Source organism: Patella vulgata, chromosome 7 (genome assembly GCF_932274485.2).
Source record: "Patella vulgata chromosome 7, xgPatVulg1.2, whole genome shotgun sequence".
Classification (NCBI taxonomy): Eukaryota; Metazoa; Mollusca; class Gastropoda; family Patellidae; genus Patella; species Patella vulgata.
In genome coordinates, this window is record NC_065885.2 from 41,577,674 (window position 1) to 41,591,471 (window position 13,798).

The 13,798-nt window shown below is 37.0% G+C and overlaps 2 protein-coding genes and 1 long non-coding RNA gene across 5 annotated transcripts in view; 2 read left to right on the plus strand and 1 right to left on the minus strand.

Moving 5' to 3' along the window:
* The window catches only part of LOC126828352 (alpha-aminoadipic semialdehyde synthase, mitochondrial), a 219,948-nt gene that overhangs the window by 65,215 nt on the left and 140,935 nt on the right, over positions 1–13,798 (minus strand). The window lies entirely within an intron of this gene.
* Positions 7,694–9,602, plus strand: LOC130013697 (uncharacterized). Its single transcript, XR_008788926.1, has 2 exons — positions 7,694–8,185; positions 9,224–9,602. It is a non-coding gene; the product is annotated as an uncharacterized LOC130013697 (long non-coding RNA).
* LOC126828390 (uncharacterized) lies at positions 9,776–13,624 on the plus strand. Of its 2 annotated transcripts, none has more exons than XM_050558171.2 (2): positions 9,776–10,459; positions 12,215–13,624. In XM_050558171.2, exon 2 carries the CDS (start codon positions 12,404–12,406, stop codon positions 13,424–13,426), a length of 1,023 nt encoding a protein of 340 aa, XP_050414128.1. In that variant the 5' UTR covers positions 9,776–10,459; positions 12,215–12,403; the 3' UTR covers positions 13,427–13,624. The 2 variants fall into 2 exon arrangements, with proteins under 2 accessions (XP_050414128.1, XP_050414129.1); XM_050558172.2 differs by having other exon boundaries at positions 9,776–10,455.

Here is a 13,798-nt window from a genome sequence, read left to right on the forward strand (position 1 = left end):
TTACTCTTCTATGTTTTCCGGTAGGTATTTAGTAATGCGGAGTTTGGTCCTCGTATGTGGTTTTGGACCAGGTGAGCGCTGATGAAAAAAGTTCATTAACATACAAGCGAGCGATCGCCTACGGTCAAAGAAAAATTTCTTTTCAAATTTCTCTCTCAAAAAATTCAAATTTTGTTTCCAGTATTTTTCTCTGTAAAATTATTTCCTACGGAATGTTTTTTTTGTAAAATCAATTTTTCGGAAAAATTCTATTTTTTGGGGGGGACAGAGGACCGCACACAGAGGACCAGGCTCCGGGTTACCTATTTAGGGTGTTTTCCGGTATTTAGGATGTTTTCCGGTATTTAGTGTTTTTCCGGTGTTTTCCGGTATTCAGTATAAAATGGTGTTTTCCGGTTGTTTTCCGGTGTTTTCCGGTATATAGTATTGCCGATATGTTTGGGATGACAAGAATGCTGGAAGAGGCCACCTACTTTTGTAGTTTTAGTGCCGCTGAAACGAAATGGAAGCATTTGCTTAAAATATTAGGCAAGCTGCAAGATGAGGAATATACTGATGAAGAAATAGATAACATGGCCTGGGAGGAAAAGTGTAAGCTTATTTCGTCAGACCTAGTTACATGTGTTAGACAGTTTGATTACCAGGTCAATCTGTTGTTCAAAGATGTACTGAAAGCAGAGAACTCACCATTGGGAAAAATAAGTGATTTTTATTTTTACAGGGTTGAGTTTCAGCACAGAGACTAGCCTCACATTCATGCTTTGTTATGGGTTGATGAGGCTCCTAAATACAAGTGCAGTGAAAATGAAGAAATTGTTGAGTTCATTGACAGCAAGATATCATGTAGAAGAATTGTGGATGACAAAGATTTACAGCCACTTGTAAATTATCAGACATAAACATTCTCATACATGTAGAAGGAAGAATCAAAAGATTTGCAGGTTTGGTTTCCCAAAACCACCGATGCCAAACACTGTAATTCTAGAACCACTGAATAATGCAACGGTTGGTGAGAATGTCATTATAGTAGGGGTCGAACTCCCTGATCCGTGGCCAATTTCCAGGGAGGAAGGTTTGACGATTGATTCTGGTAGGGGTGGACTGTTCTGAGGATTTGAGCAGTTTGCTACCTCTGGAAAGTGTGGGCAACTCTCTGGAGAGGCAAAAATCCAAGATGGCGGCCGAAATAGCACAGAGACTTGTAGTTGGGTGCAAATGTCATCAAACCGTCCTTATAATATGTCATTTTTATAGTTTTCAGGGTCGCTGAATCCATTAAGAACACTCCCAAGCCATTTTGATGCACCCATATCCCAATATGGCGGAAATCTGGCAGAAATGGTGGAAAAAAACGGAAAATAATGTCATATATACTGGTATGGCAAATAGGGGCTTGTAATATATCGTTTTTAGGGTTTTCATGGATGCTTAGTTCATTTTTGATGGTCTCATGTCAATGAAATCTACACTAGATGTTAAATATGAAACCAAAGTCAGCGCACAGAAGATACAAAGATACGGAAAACATCATTATATACGTAATATGTCATTCATATAGCACCTACTAATATCATAATTTCTAAACATTCATAGGCATATACCTTTCACACGAATCTTTCAAGACGACAGCCTTCAATCAGAGTCTGTGTCAGAAAGTTCTGAATCTAATGCACTGTCTGACTCAGATGTGTCACTTACAGAGGTATCATTATCCTCCTCATCATCACCATCATCAATGTCTACCGATGATCTGAACTTAAGTGGCAAGGCTGGGTTTATATACCGTACAGGAACACACATTTCCTCTTTCAACTCCCGTCCATGTCCGAGTGGATCAGCTACGTTACTGACATTGTAACTTAGCATGATATATGCTTGATAGTTCGCTCTTTTTATGTGCTGTTCTAGACTATCTTGATCAGATGGGATACGGTGTGTGCATTTGTTTTTCATCTTTAGCCATTTGCTAACTCTACCACAAGCTACAGTTGTTGTGGATTTTTCTGTCATTATAGATACATCTCAGCACAAATTGTTCCATGGAGACTACCAGGTTATCGGATACAGTTAATGCAACACCTAAACCATCTAACAATGATGCATCTGCACTAAACGTGAACTTATATAGAGTCTTTTTGGAATGGTCAAAAAATCCTGGAACTGTATCACAACCGGTTATCGAGTGGAACTGTACGATACGTAGCGCCACATCACGTGGCAGTAACCTTTGTGCATCAAAAAACTGCCCCTTTCGTCTAACTGCTAGAGACCCTGGCTCCATCTGAGAAACATAACTTGATAAAACCAAAACATCAGTATCTTCTGCTTCTATAACCACAAGTTTATCATTTCCAATCGATCTCAACAAAATAGTGTCCACCTTTAATTGGTCACATTCGAAAAGTTGGAAATCCTACAGTTGTCGGCTGTTAGATCATAAGATTTCTTTCTGATAGAGTAAATGAACTGAATACCTGGGTGTGTTTTTACTAATTTATTGAACTCTTTATGTAGAAACACTTGTAGTCTCACTTTATTAGCATCATTTGAAAAGAAATTGGAGAATTCTAGAGCGTTCAGAAATTTACTATCGGCCTTGATATAAATGTTCTTGGTACCACCTTGGTTATGTTCTGAACATAGTTTGCGTTCAGAATCTTTCGTCGAGATCGGAAGATCATGTGAATACGATCGTTTTCGCTTTTGGGTGTCGTTTCAAAGCTAGATTGAAAATTTTCCCTGCATAATCATACCATGTGTATACACTACCATCTGCTTTCCGTCTGTCTTCTGTCGATGAAATCGCTATTCGCCAGTACATGCCCATGTCCAAAAGAGCAATGCAACTATTTGGAATCGTAATAGGTACAAGGTCCATCTGATGCACAAAGATTACTGCCACATGAGTAGCTACATATCGTACAGTTCCACTCAATAACCGGTTATGATACAGTGTCGGGATTTTTTGGGCATTCCAAAAAGACCACGTTTAGTGCAGATGCATCATTGTTAGATGGTTTAGGTGTCGCATTAACTGTATCCGATAATCTGGTAGCCTCCATGGAACAATTTGTGCTGAGATGTATCTATGAGCGCCATGAAAAACGCATCACTTAGTTTTTCGTATAACAAAATGATCCTGTAAACATATCTTATTTATTTTGCTTCTTATTGTGAACAATATTCAAATGGGAACACATCAATAACAACACATTTGTACACTTATGGATGTTTAATCTGTAATCAACGGTACAAAGTCAGAGGGGTCAAAACCAAAAGTACAACACAGATGTCAGTAGCGTGTGTGTCCTCCACGGGCTCTTACGCACGCTGTGCAGCAACGTCGCATGGAATTTACCAATGTTTGAAAGAAGGCCTGGGTCAAATTGTTCCATTCTTAGACAAGAGCAGCTTCTAAAGCAGCAATGGTGTGCATCTGTGGTCTCCGATACAGACGGCGTCCAATCTCATCCCAGACATGTTCTATCGGTGCCATGTCCGGAGACATGGCTGGCCAGTCGAAGACAATGATGTTGTTAGCAGCCAGGTAGTCCATACTAAAACGAGCAGTATGCGGACATGCATTATCCTGTTGGAAGTGCTGAAGTTGTGGGTGTGCTTGAAACATCGGAACAACAATTGGTTGCAAGACATCATCACGGTAGTCTACAGCATTAACGCGACCCCTGCAAATGTGTAGGGCGGTCAGATGATGAAATGTGATGCCTCCCCACACCATTACACTTCCCCCATCCCATCTATTCGTTTTGAAGACGCAGCAGTCTGCAAGACGTTCCCCAAGACGTCTCCACACACGTTGACGGCCATCAGCGTGATAAAGATGAAAGCGACTCTCATCACTGAAGAGCACACTTTGCCAGTCTACTCTTCTCCATGTCTGGTGTCTTTGAGCCCATATCAAACGCCGCTGACGATGATTATCCCTGAGGATAGCTCCAACATAAGGTCGTCGTGCACAGAGTCCTACTTCTCTTAGACGATGTCTTACGGTGTTGGCACTTACTGGTCCTTGTCTTCCGACGACTGCTGCACCTGTTCGAGTCGCTGGGAAGAATCTGTCACGCAGATGAGTGACCTGGATGTAGCGTTCTTGAGCAAGGGTTGTAACGCGTTGTGGACCAGGACGTTGACAGTCACGTGTTGATCCAGTAACTCGAACACGTTCCACCAACCTTACAATAGTGGACTGATGACAATTGAAGTGTCTGGCAATAGCACGTGTAGACATGCCAGCCCTGGACATTCCCATGGCTTCATTCCGTTGATTTTCACTAAGTCTTGGCATCTAGAGCTCGATTCCTTCACACATCCAACAACAAATTACGACAGATTGACGTTTCACAGTTCATGTACTGCACATTAAGTTGAAAACATGCTTTTAAAGGGCTCACACATAATGCTTCACATGAATATTGGGTTTTTCATGTGCATCTCGTGCAATTTTTTTTTTTTGCACACAGGCATTTTTTGCTTTTGGGAGCATTGTGTGAAACAATAGTTCATAGTATTGCATAATATTATACATACAAAACCACCTAGTAATAAAATATTTGGGTAAAAAAAATGAGGCGTTTTCCATGGCGCTCAGTATATAATGACAAAAAATCCACAACTGTAGCTTGTGGTAGAGCTAGCAAATGGCTAAAGATGAAAAACCTGATCAAGATAGACTGGAACAGCACATAAAAAGAGCGAACTATCAAGCATAATAATATATCATGCTAAGTTACAATGTCAGTAACGTAGCTGATCTACTCGGATATGGATGAGAGTTGAAAGAGGGAAATGTGTGTTCCTGTACGGTATATAAACCCGGCCTTGCCCATTAAGTTCAGATCATCGGTAGACATTGATGGTGGTGATGATGAGGAAGATAATGATACCTCTGTTAGTGACACATCTGAGTCTGACAGTGCATTAGATTCAGAACTTTCTGACACGGACTCTGATTGAAGTCTGTCGTCTTGAAAGATTTGCGTGAAAGGTATATGCCTATGAATGTTTAGAAATTATGATATTAGTAGGTGCTATATGAATGACGTATTACGTATATAATGATGTTTTCCGTATCTTTGTATCTTCTGTGCGCTGACTTTGGTTTCATATTTAACATCTAATGTAGATTTCATTGACATGAGACCATCAAAATAGAACTAAGCATCCATGAAAACCCTAAAAACGATATACTACAAGCCCATATTTGCCATACCAGTATATATGACATTATTTTCCGTTTTTTTCCACCATTTCTGCCAGATTTCCGCCATATTGGGATATGGGTGCATCAAAATGGCTTGGGAGTGTTCTTAATGGATTCAGCAACCCTGAAAACTATAAAAATGACATATTACAAGGACAGTTTGATGACATTTGCACCCAACTACAAGTCTTTGTGCTATTTCGGCCGCCATCTTGGATTTTTGCCTCTCCTGAGAGTTGCCCACACTTTCCAGATGTTCCAAAATGCACAAATCCTCAGAACAGTCCCCCCCTACCAGAATCAATCCTCAAACCTTCCTCCCCGGAAATTGGTCACGGATCTGGGAGTTCGACCCCTTCTAATTATATGGTATGGCACGTGTTTCACAAGGCGCCTGAGAAGGGTGTGCCTAAACCATGCATTTTTATTTTTTCCTGAAACACCTCTGCCAAACTCGCCCTGCGCCTTATCTACGCATGTGCCTAATACACTGAAAAATACGGTAATGCATATAAATTTCATACAGATCGGATGATAACTTTTGTTGTTCAAATGTTCACAAAGTTTAACAAAGTAAATCAAGGGCCATAACTCTAGACGTAATTGACGGAAATTGCTGACATTCAATAGGATTCTTCATTTCACTAATTTAAATGATATGAATTTCATACAGATTAGGTGATAACTTTTGTCGCTTAAGCATTCACAAGATTCAACAAAGCTAAACAAGGGCCATAACTCTAGATGTAATTAACGGAAATTTAAATTTGCTGAAACTCAATAGGCTTGATCATTTTACTAATTTAAATGATACATATACATTTCATACAGATCGGATAATAACTTTTGTCGTTAGAGCATTTACAAGGTACAAGCAAAACAAGGGCCATAACTCACGGTGTAATTATTATTATTATTATTCATCTTCTATAGCGCTTCATTATATCCGGTGATATTTCTAAGCGCTTAACAAATGTCACATCACAGTTTGTAATAATATTTAAACAAGTGTGTTTTTAACTCTCATTTAAATTTAACAAAAGTTGAACTTGCTCTAATTGATCTTGGTAGCTTATTCCACATATGGGCACCATTTATAGGGAAAGATAGTTTTCCTCTGAGTCTCTTGTAAGCAGGCACAGATAGTAAAGTAGTATCTGTGGACGAACGAAGATTCAGTCTTTCCTGTTTGTAGAATGTGAATAGTTGTTTCATGTAGGAGGTGTTGTGTGGATTGGTTTCAAAAGACAACAAACAATCAATCGGCCATTTGCATCCAGCGTGTATTCTCCAATGATCACATGAAACAAACACAAGGAATTCCTAAAGGATTTCCCTTACGTCATCATCACTATTTAATACCATAACATCTCCCTTTCTTCAGATGGACATCAATATAATCTTTATCAAATAATATTATAAACTAACATACTTATCTAGTATCATGAAACTATAAAACTAAACTATATTAAACTACATAAGTAAATCAAGTTAACCATCCAATACAGTATACACTTATAATTTAACCATATATACTATCCTCCTTCCTTCATAAAGAAAAGAAGAAAAGAAAAAAAAAACACATTTTCAAAAATCTAATCTATCAACAGGTTTTACTACTCTTCCTGATCTAGTTGTATAATAACCCTCTTTCTAGGCCTTAAATTTCCATTATTATTCATATTCAATCTTACATTTCTGTTATTAACATAATTATTATTCTATCCCGTCATCCTTCAGTAGGAATCCCATGAGATAAGCTCTAAGTCACGTGGTCGTCAGTAGCTCGTTTGGTCTCGAGAGCGTGGTCACATAGCAGACAATTCTGTCTATTTGATCTTTGTTTTAATGACAATAATTTGTCATTTTTACGGTTTAGTTACCACTCTCACCTTTTGCTTTGCTTGGTGAACCTGGTTTCGGCGGAAACCCGCTAGAACGAAACTTATTTTTTGTGGTTTAGATCTTTTTATTTTATCGCTCATTTGTCTTGATGAGCGAAGCACGACCTGTCATGGCGTCGCCTGAGTGTGATAATAAAAGTAGCTCGGATAAAACCAGTGTAATCACTGATGGATCTGATAATTTTTTGACAAGTAAACCTAACTTACTTACAAAGCATCCAAATGCTGTTGGGGGGAAAAGTTTGATCCCGACACCCCCTTCTTCGAAAGGGAAACCTTCGCAGAAAAAGTCAAATCACAGCCGGTCGAGTGCAGCTAGGCCTACTTCTAGTATTAGTGCCGCAGCGGGCTCTATTGAGCAACTGAATAAACCAGCAGTTTTTCCTAACAGGAATTTGAATATTTCGAACGAAAATTCGTTTGCAGCTGCAATATCGTCTTCTATTTCGTCTTCGATGAAATTAATGATGGATGATTTTAGAAAATCTCAAACAGAAAATATTGAACAGTTGAAGAAAAATCAACAGGAATTCTTTAACTATTATTTTGACAAGGAATGAAGGAAGATGAAATCAGTTCGCACTGTTCGTCTCATTACGACGAGCAAGATGAAAGCGACGAAGAAAATGTAAATAATACTGAAGTAGTTGACGGCACAACGGCATTGCAACAATTACTTGTTTCTGGTAGTGGGAAGAAAGAGCCCCCCAGGTCACATTCTGGTCAAAGCGAACAAGAAGTTTCAAATCCCGTTTGTTTAACGAACTATTTTTCTCAATATAATAATATTGATGAAGTATGTGGGCCGAATATTGAAGCCAGTCTGGCAGAAGCGGTAAATAACATGATCAAACATTAGCGTGTGCCAACCGAAAAAGGGACGTAACTCTTTTTTCTTAATTGGCTGTCACAAATATGGCACTATTTTTTCGCGAAAAGCTAGCCTTGCATTACGGCCTCGTGTTGGTTACCTGCAATCGATACCGGTTCCATTCAACCGAAAACAGTTAGTTAAGAGGTCAAGGTTGCTCCGCATGCAAAATTTATCACTCGTAGCAAGGTAAGAATATTTTTTTTCTCCGATTGAAAAGTTTGAAATTTTGTAAATTTTTTCGTGGAAGATGCGGAGCGAAAAAAAACCTGCTCAAATATGGATTAAATATCCCTTTATAAGATCCATCTTCATTTATTTCCATAAGTGGACGTGAACATTGGTAAAATTCAATTTTTCTCCATGTGACCGAAATTCTGTCGGCCATATTGTAATGGCGGGGGCGTGTCAAATGTACCGTTAGACACCCGTTAGTTACACACGTGCTAATAATGAGTGATCATAGGAAGAATTTTAACTTTCTAAGACTGTGCAGTTGATTTTTTTACGAAAACAAACATAGCTCAGAATTGTATGGTATAATAAAGCCCAATAAAAAAAAGAAATAAGGAGTACTTTTCTATATTTTTATTTTTAGGTTTTTTTTTTTAATTATTGAGAAATGGATAGGTCTACTAGTAGTTCTGAAGAGACAATGTTTTTTTCTTACCTTTTTTTCCATAACTTTTAACTAATATTATTGACTTATTTATATAAAGTTACTTTTTCCATTATTACTTTATACTAATATTATTAATATAGCTAACATATATTTATTACTGTCAACTTATTTTTAACTGTTTTTCACCTGTTTCTGTTCTGAAGTTTTTACAGTGTTACTCTTTTCATTACCGGTAGTACTGTTAACTTGACTTTATGATTGACAACTTAAATACCTGTAGTTAACTTCTTTATACCTTGTTTTTCATCTTGTTTGTCTCAATATTTTTATTATTTAACATACAGTATATTAGATTATTAATATTAACTCATGTATTATTAACTCATGTATCATGTATTCCAGCCTGTTTTCCTTCATTTTATCAGTATTGTTTAATCATATTTACAAAACTTTTTCAGTATATGCAGAATATTTTGTAGATATTTAGCTGAATTGTTGTGTTTTTTTATATTTTTATACTGAAAACTTCAATTCTGGAGTTTTGTTAGTTATGATTCAGTGCATTTATTTTGATAATTTTATTTTTTGATATTTCATACTCATAGCTGTCCACGAGAACATGGATATTTCATAGCTGTCCACGAGAACATGGATATTTCATAGCTGTCCATGAGAACATGTTTCCAGTTTCCATTTAATCATCAAAAAACAATTTCCACTATTTTTAATGATTTTTTTTTATAGTTATTATTTTTATGTTTTTTCGGAACAAAATATGTCCAATTTGCTTTAAATTTTGTCAAAATAAAAGGTAAAAACAATATTTTTGTGGTTGATTTTAGTAAATGTGTGTCTCTAGAACATCTGTGTACAATTTGAGTCTGTTCCAAAGTCATTCAGTTAGTCAAAATATTATTTTTTCAATTTTGCCTGTTTTTGACGGATTTTGGGAAAACGCTGCTTACGTATGGGTATATAAAATTAGCTACAAAAAACAAAGTTATGAACCGATTGTCATAATTGAAACAGATTAATGATTCTCAGGTGTTTTTCTAACTGTGTGCAAAATTTCAGGTCTGTAGCTCAAAAATTGAATTTTGGTTGGCACATGCTACAAACATGGGTTGTCAGAAGAAAAGACGAATGAATTACTCAACCGCTATACACGCCCACAAAATTGTCAAAATTTGACTCAAACTAAAGTTAATCCGCCAATTTGGGAGTCGCTGAGCGGGGAAACACGCTCAACCGACATTAAACTTCAAAAAATTCAGAACATCATTATGAAGGCGTTTATCCCGCTTACAAAGTTGGCAGAGTTACTTATGACGTCTACAGGGGGCGCTACGGCCATTGACACTGTCAATGTAAACAAACATGGACACCAATTCCTCACCGATTCCATGGCACTTTTGGCTGCAGTTAATGCAGAAGTAAATGGCAGACGCCGAGTTCTGATGAAAACAGACGTTAACACTAATTACCGTTCATTATGTACAATTAAAGGACCGAACGGTGCCTTGCTGTTTGGTGCTGATTTAACTGATCGACTACGAGAGATTTCTGAAACCAACAGGATTGTACAGAAAGTGAATCGAGATCGTTCAAGTTACAGCAGGGAATCCACAAGATATAGCCCCTACAATAAAATGGAAGCCAAGAATAGAAGATACGCTTATAAATCAAATAGCAGAAACTATGGAAGGCCAGGTGGAAATCGTTTTTTAGACAAACGAAGTGTGCCGCCACCAAAACGAAGAAAAATACATGTACCGGGTCTGAACAAACCCAAAGTCTAAGTACCAGTGAGCATGATTTATTGTCTGATAACACAGAGGTAGGTGAGTGTCAGTCTCATTATCCTTTACCACTAGATACTTGTGTGTCTTTATCCACTTTTCATGATGGAAGCAGTTTGTTGTCTGAGTTACAGTATGATTTTCAAATGTTTCAAGGTGGACAACTGGAAAATTTTACCCATGTTTGGGAAAAATACACATCCGATCCTTGGATTCTCAACGCTATACAGGGGGTTGAACTCGAATTTACAGAAATACCGGTTCAGTTAAGTAAACCCAATCAGCATGTTTTTAATAAAACTGAGCAGGAGATCATCTCACATGAATTAAGCAAATTTCTTGATAAAGGTGTTATAGAATTAACATCTCATGAGAATGGAGAATTTTTATCCACAATATTTATTAGGCCAAAAAAGGATGGTTCTCATCGAATGATTTTAAATCTTAAAAATCTCAATGAATATATTGTGTATCATCATTTCAAAATGGACACGATTCAAACAATTATTGATTTAATAGAGCCTTCATGTTTTATGGCATCACTAGATTTGAAGGATGCCTACTATTCTGTACCAATTGCGAGAAATTACAGGAAGTATCTGAAATTTCAATGGAATAGCGAACTTTATCAGTTTCGAGTACTCCCAAATGGTTTAGCTTCAGCACCGCGCTATTTTACTAAGCTTTTGAAACCTATTTTTGCTTTTCTCAGACAACAAGCTCTTACATCAAGTGGCTATATTGATGATGTATTTTTAATGAGTGATTCTTATGAGAATTGCTGTAGAAACATTAACATAACTCAACTGTTACTTTATTTAAATCCTTAGGTTTTGTTGTGCATAAAGATAAGTCTGTATTGACCCCTACAAAAAAGCTTGAACATTTAGGTTTTGTTCTTAATTCAGAACAAATGAACATTAGACTTCCTGCAAGGAAAGTTGATTATGCCATTAAGTTTGCAAATGAATTGTTGTTAATGAAGAAACCCAAGATACGTACTGTTGCAAAACTATTAGGTATTTATATTTCCTGTCTACCAGCAGTTGAGCATGGAGAACTTTTTTATAGGAATATTGAGATGGAAAAAATATCTGCACTTAAATTGGCACATGGTAATTATGAACAATGTATGACTTTATCCATCGAAGCTAAAAAAGACATTTATTGGTGGTCTAATAATCTTGTCAAAGCCTACAAGCCACTTATCATAGAACCCCCAACAGTGTTTATCAGGACTGATGCCTCTTTATTAGGCTGGGGGGCAGTATGTGACAATATTACGACTGGAGGTAGGTGGAATGTTGATGAGAGTCAATGGCATATTAACTGCTTAGAGTTGCAGGCTGCGCTATTTGGTCTAAAATCCTTATGTGCTATACATCGCAATACATCTGTTCGTATTGAGCTTGACAATACAACAGCAGTTTGCTACATTAACAACAAGGGGGGCAGCAAATCACCTCAATGTAATTCCATTACTAAAACGATATTTGAATTTTGCTTACAGCAAGACATTAATTTAACTGCTAGTCATGTAGCTGGAATAAATAATGTGGTGGCTGATAGAGAGTCACGTAATTTTGACGATAACACTGAATGGACACTTGATAAGGCCATTTTTGATAAGATCATAAATACATTTGGGGAACCTGATGTTGATTTGTTCGCCTCTAGATTAAATAATAAAGTAAACTGTTATGTTTCCTGGAAACCAGATCCTAAGGCTATAGCAATTGATGCTTTTTCTATATGTTGGAAATCTTTTCATTTACCATATGGTTTTTCACCTTTCAGTGTTGTATCCAAGGTCTTGAAAAAGATAAAAATAGAAGAGATATCTCACATAATCTTGATCCTCCCAATGTGGCCTACTCAACCCTGGTTTTCAACAATGTTGAAGATGTTAATCGATTCTCCAAGGGAAGTCAAGTTAAACAAGTCAACTTTGTTCCTACCCTTCAACCCACAGGTGGAACACAAATTATGGAGGAAGTTAATTCTTCTAGTCTGTCCATTGTCCGGAATAACCTTGCGATGCAAGGAGTATCGAAAGCAGCTCAAGACATTATCTGTAAATCATGGCGATTGGGAACCTCAAAACAATATGATACCTACCTCAAGAGATGGGAACAGTTTTGTTGTAGAAGAAAAGTTGATACAGTGTTTGCCTTTGTGACTGACATATTAGATTTTCTTGTGGAATTATTTAACATGGGTTTAAAATATAGTGCCTTAAATACGGCCAGATCTGCATTGTCTTCGACTATTGTTCTTCATGACAGTGTATTCTCAGTTGGACAGCACCCTTTAGTGTCTCGTTTTTTAAAAGGTGTGTTTGAACAGCGCCCAGCTTTACCACGATATAATCATGTGTGGAATGTGGAAACTGTGTTGAATTTTTTAGAAAAACTTTCACCTCTTGTTTCTTTGACTTTATCACAGTTAACTATTAAATTAGTAACTTTACTTTGTCTTTTGTCTGGACAAAGATGTCAATCTTTGCATTCTTTAAATATGAATGATTTTATATGGGAGCCAGAGGGAGTAACTATACCAATTACCTCTGTTATAAAACAGTCAAAGCCTAATAGGGCACAGCCAGTCCTTGTCTTACCTTTATATTCAAATGAAAATCTTTGTGTAGTTAGAACACTAAATGAATACATTTCACGCACAACCAATTTAAGGGGTAATATTTGTAACCTTTTTATTACAACAGTTAAACCATATTCTATTGCGTCTAAATCCACAATAGCACGATGGGTAAAATCTACACTCAGACAGGCAGGCATTAACACTAAGGTTTTTAGTGCACACAGTACTAGGGCAGCATCCACTAGTGCAGCTAGTAGAAACATATCTTTAACAGCTTTATTGAAAGTGGCAGGTTGGGCATCTTGTAGGACGTTTCAGAAGTTTTATGATTTGCCTGTAGATACTGTAAATGACACAGTAGCTCACAATGCAGATTTTGCATTGTCTGTTTTGTCTAGTCATAAGGATTAGATTTATGTTGCAGGCTGGAGTGATAAATTTGATGTTATAACTATGTATAATACGTATTGTTTATTATGTTTAGATTTTTTGAATTGGCCAAGAGTTGGTGTTTTACTGGGGTTACAGTACCGGTATAAGAGCTGAGAAGCTTGTTCTTTTGTTTTGCTTACATTGCATCCTTTATAATAAACATCATTTATTACTTTAGATTATGGTGTTTATTCATTATTTTTTGTTTGGAATGTTTTGTACACATGCCAAGCTTTGAAATCTCATGGGATTCCTACTGAAGGATGACGGGATAGAATTTATAAATTAAACGAGACTTACCTGTAAGGTGAAGTTTGATTGTAATTCTATACCGTCATCTTCTTCAGTAGG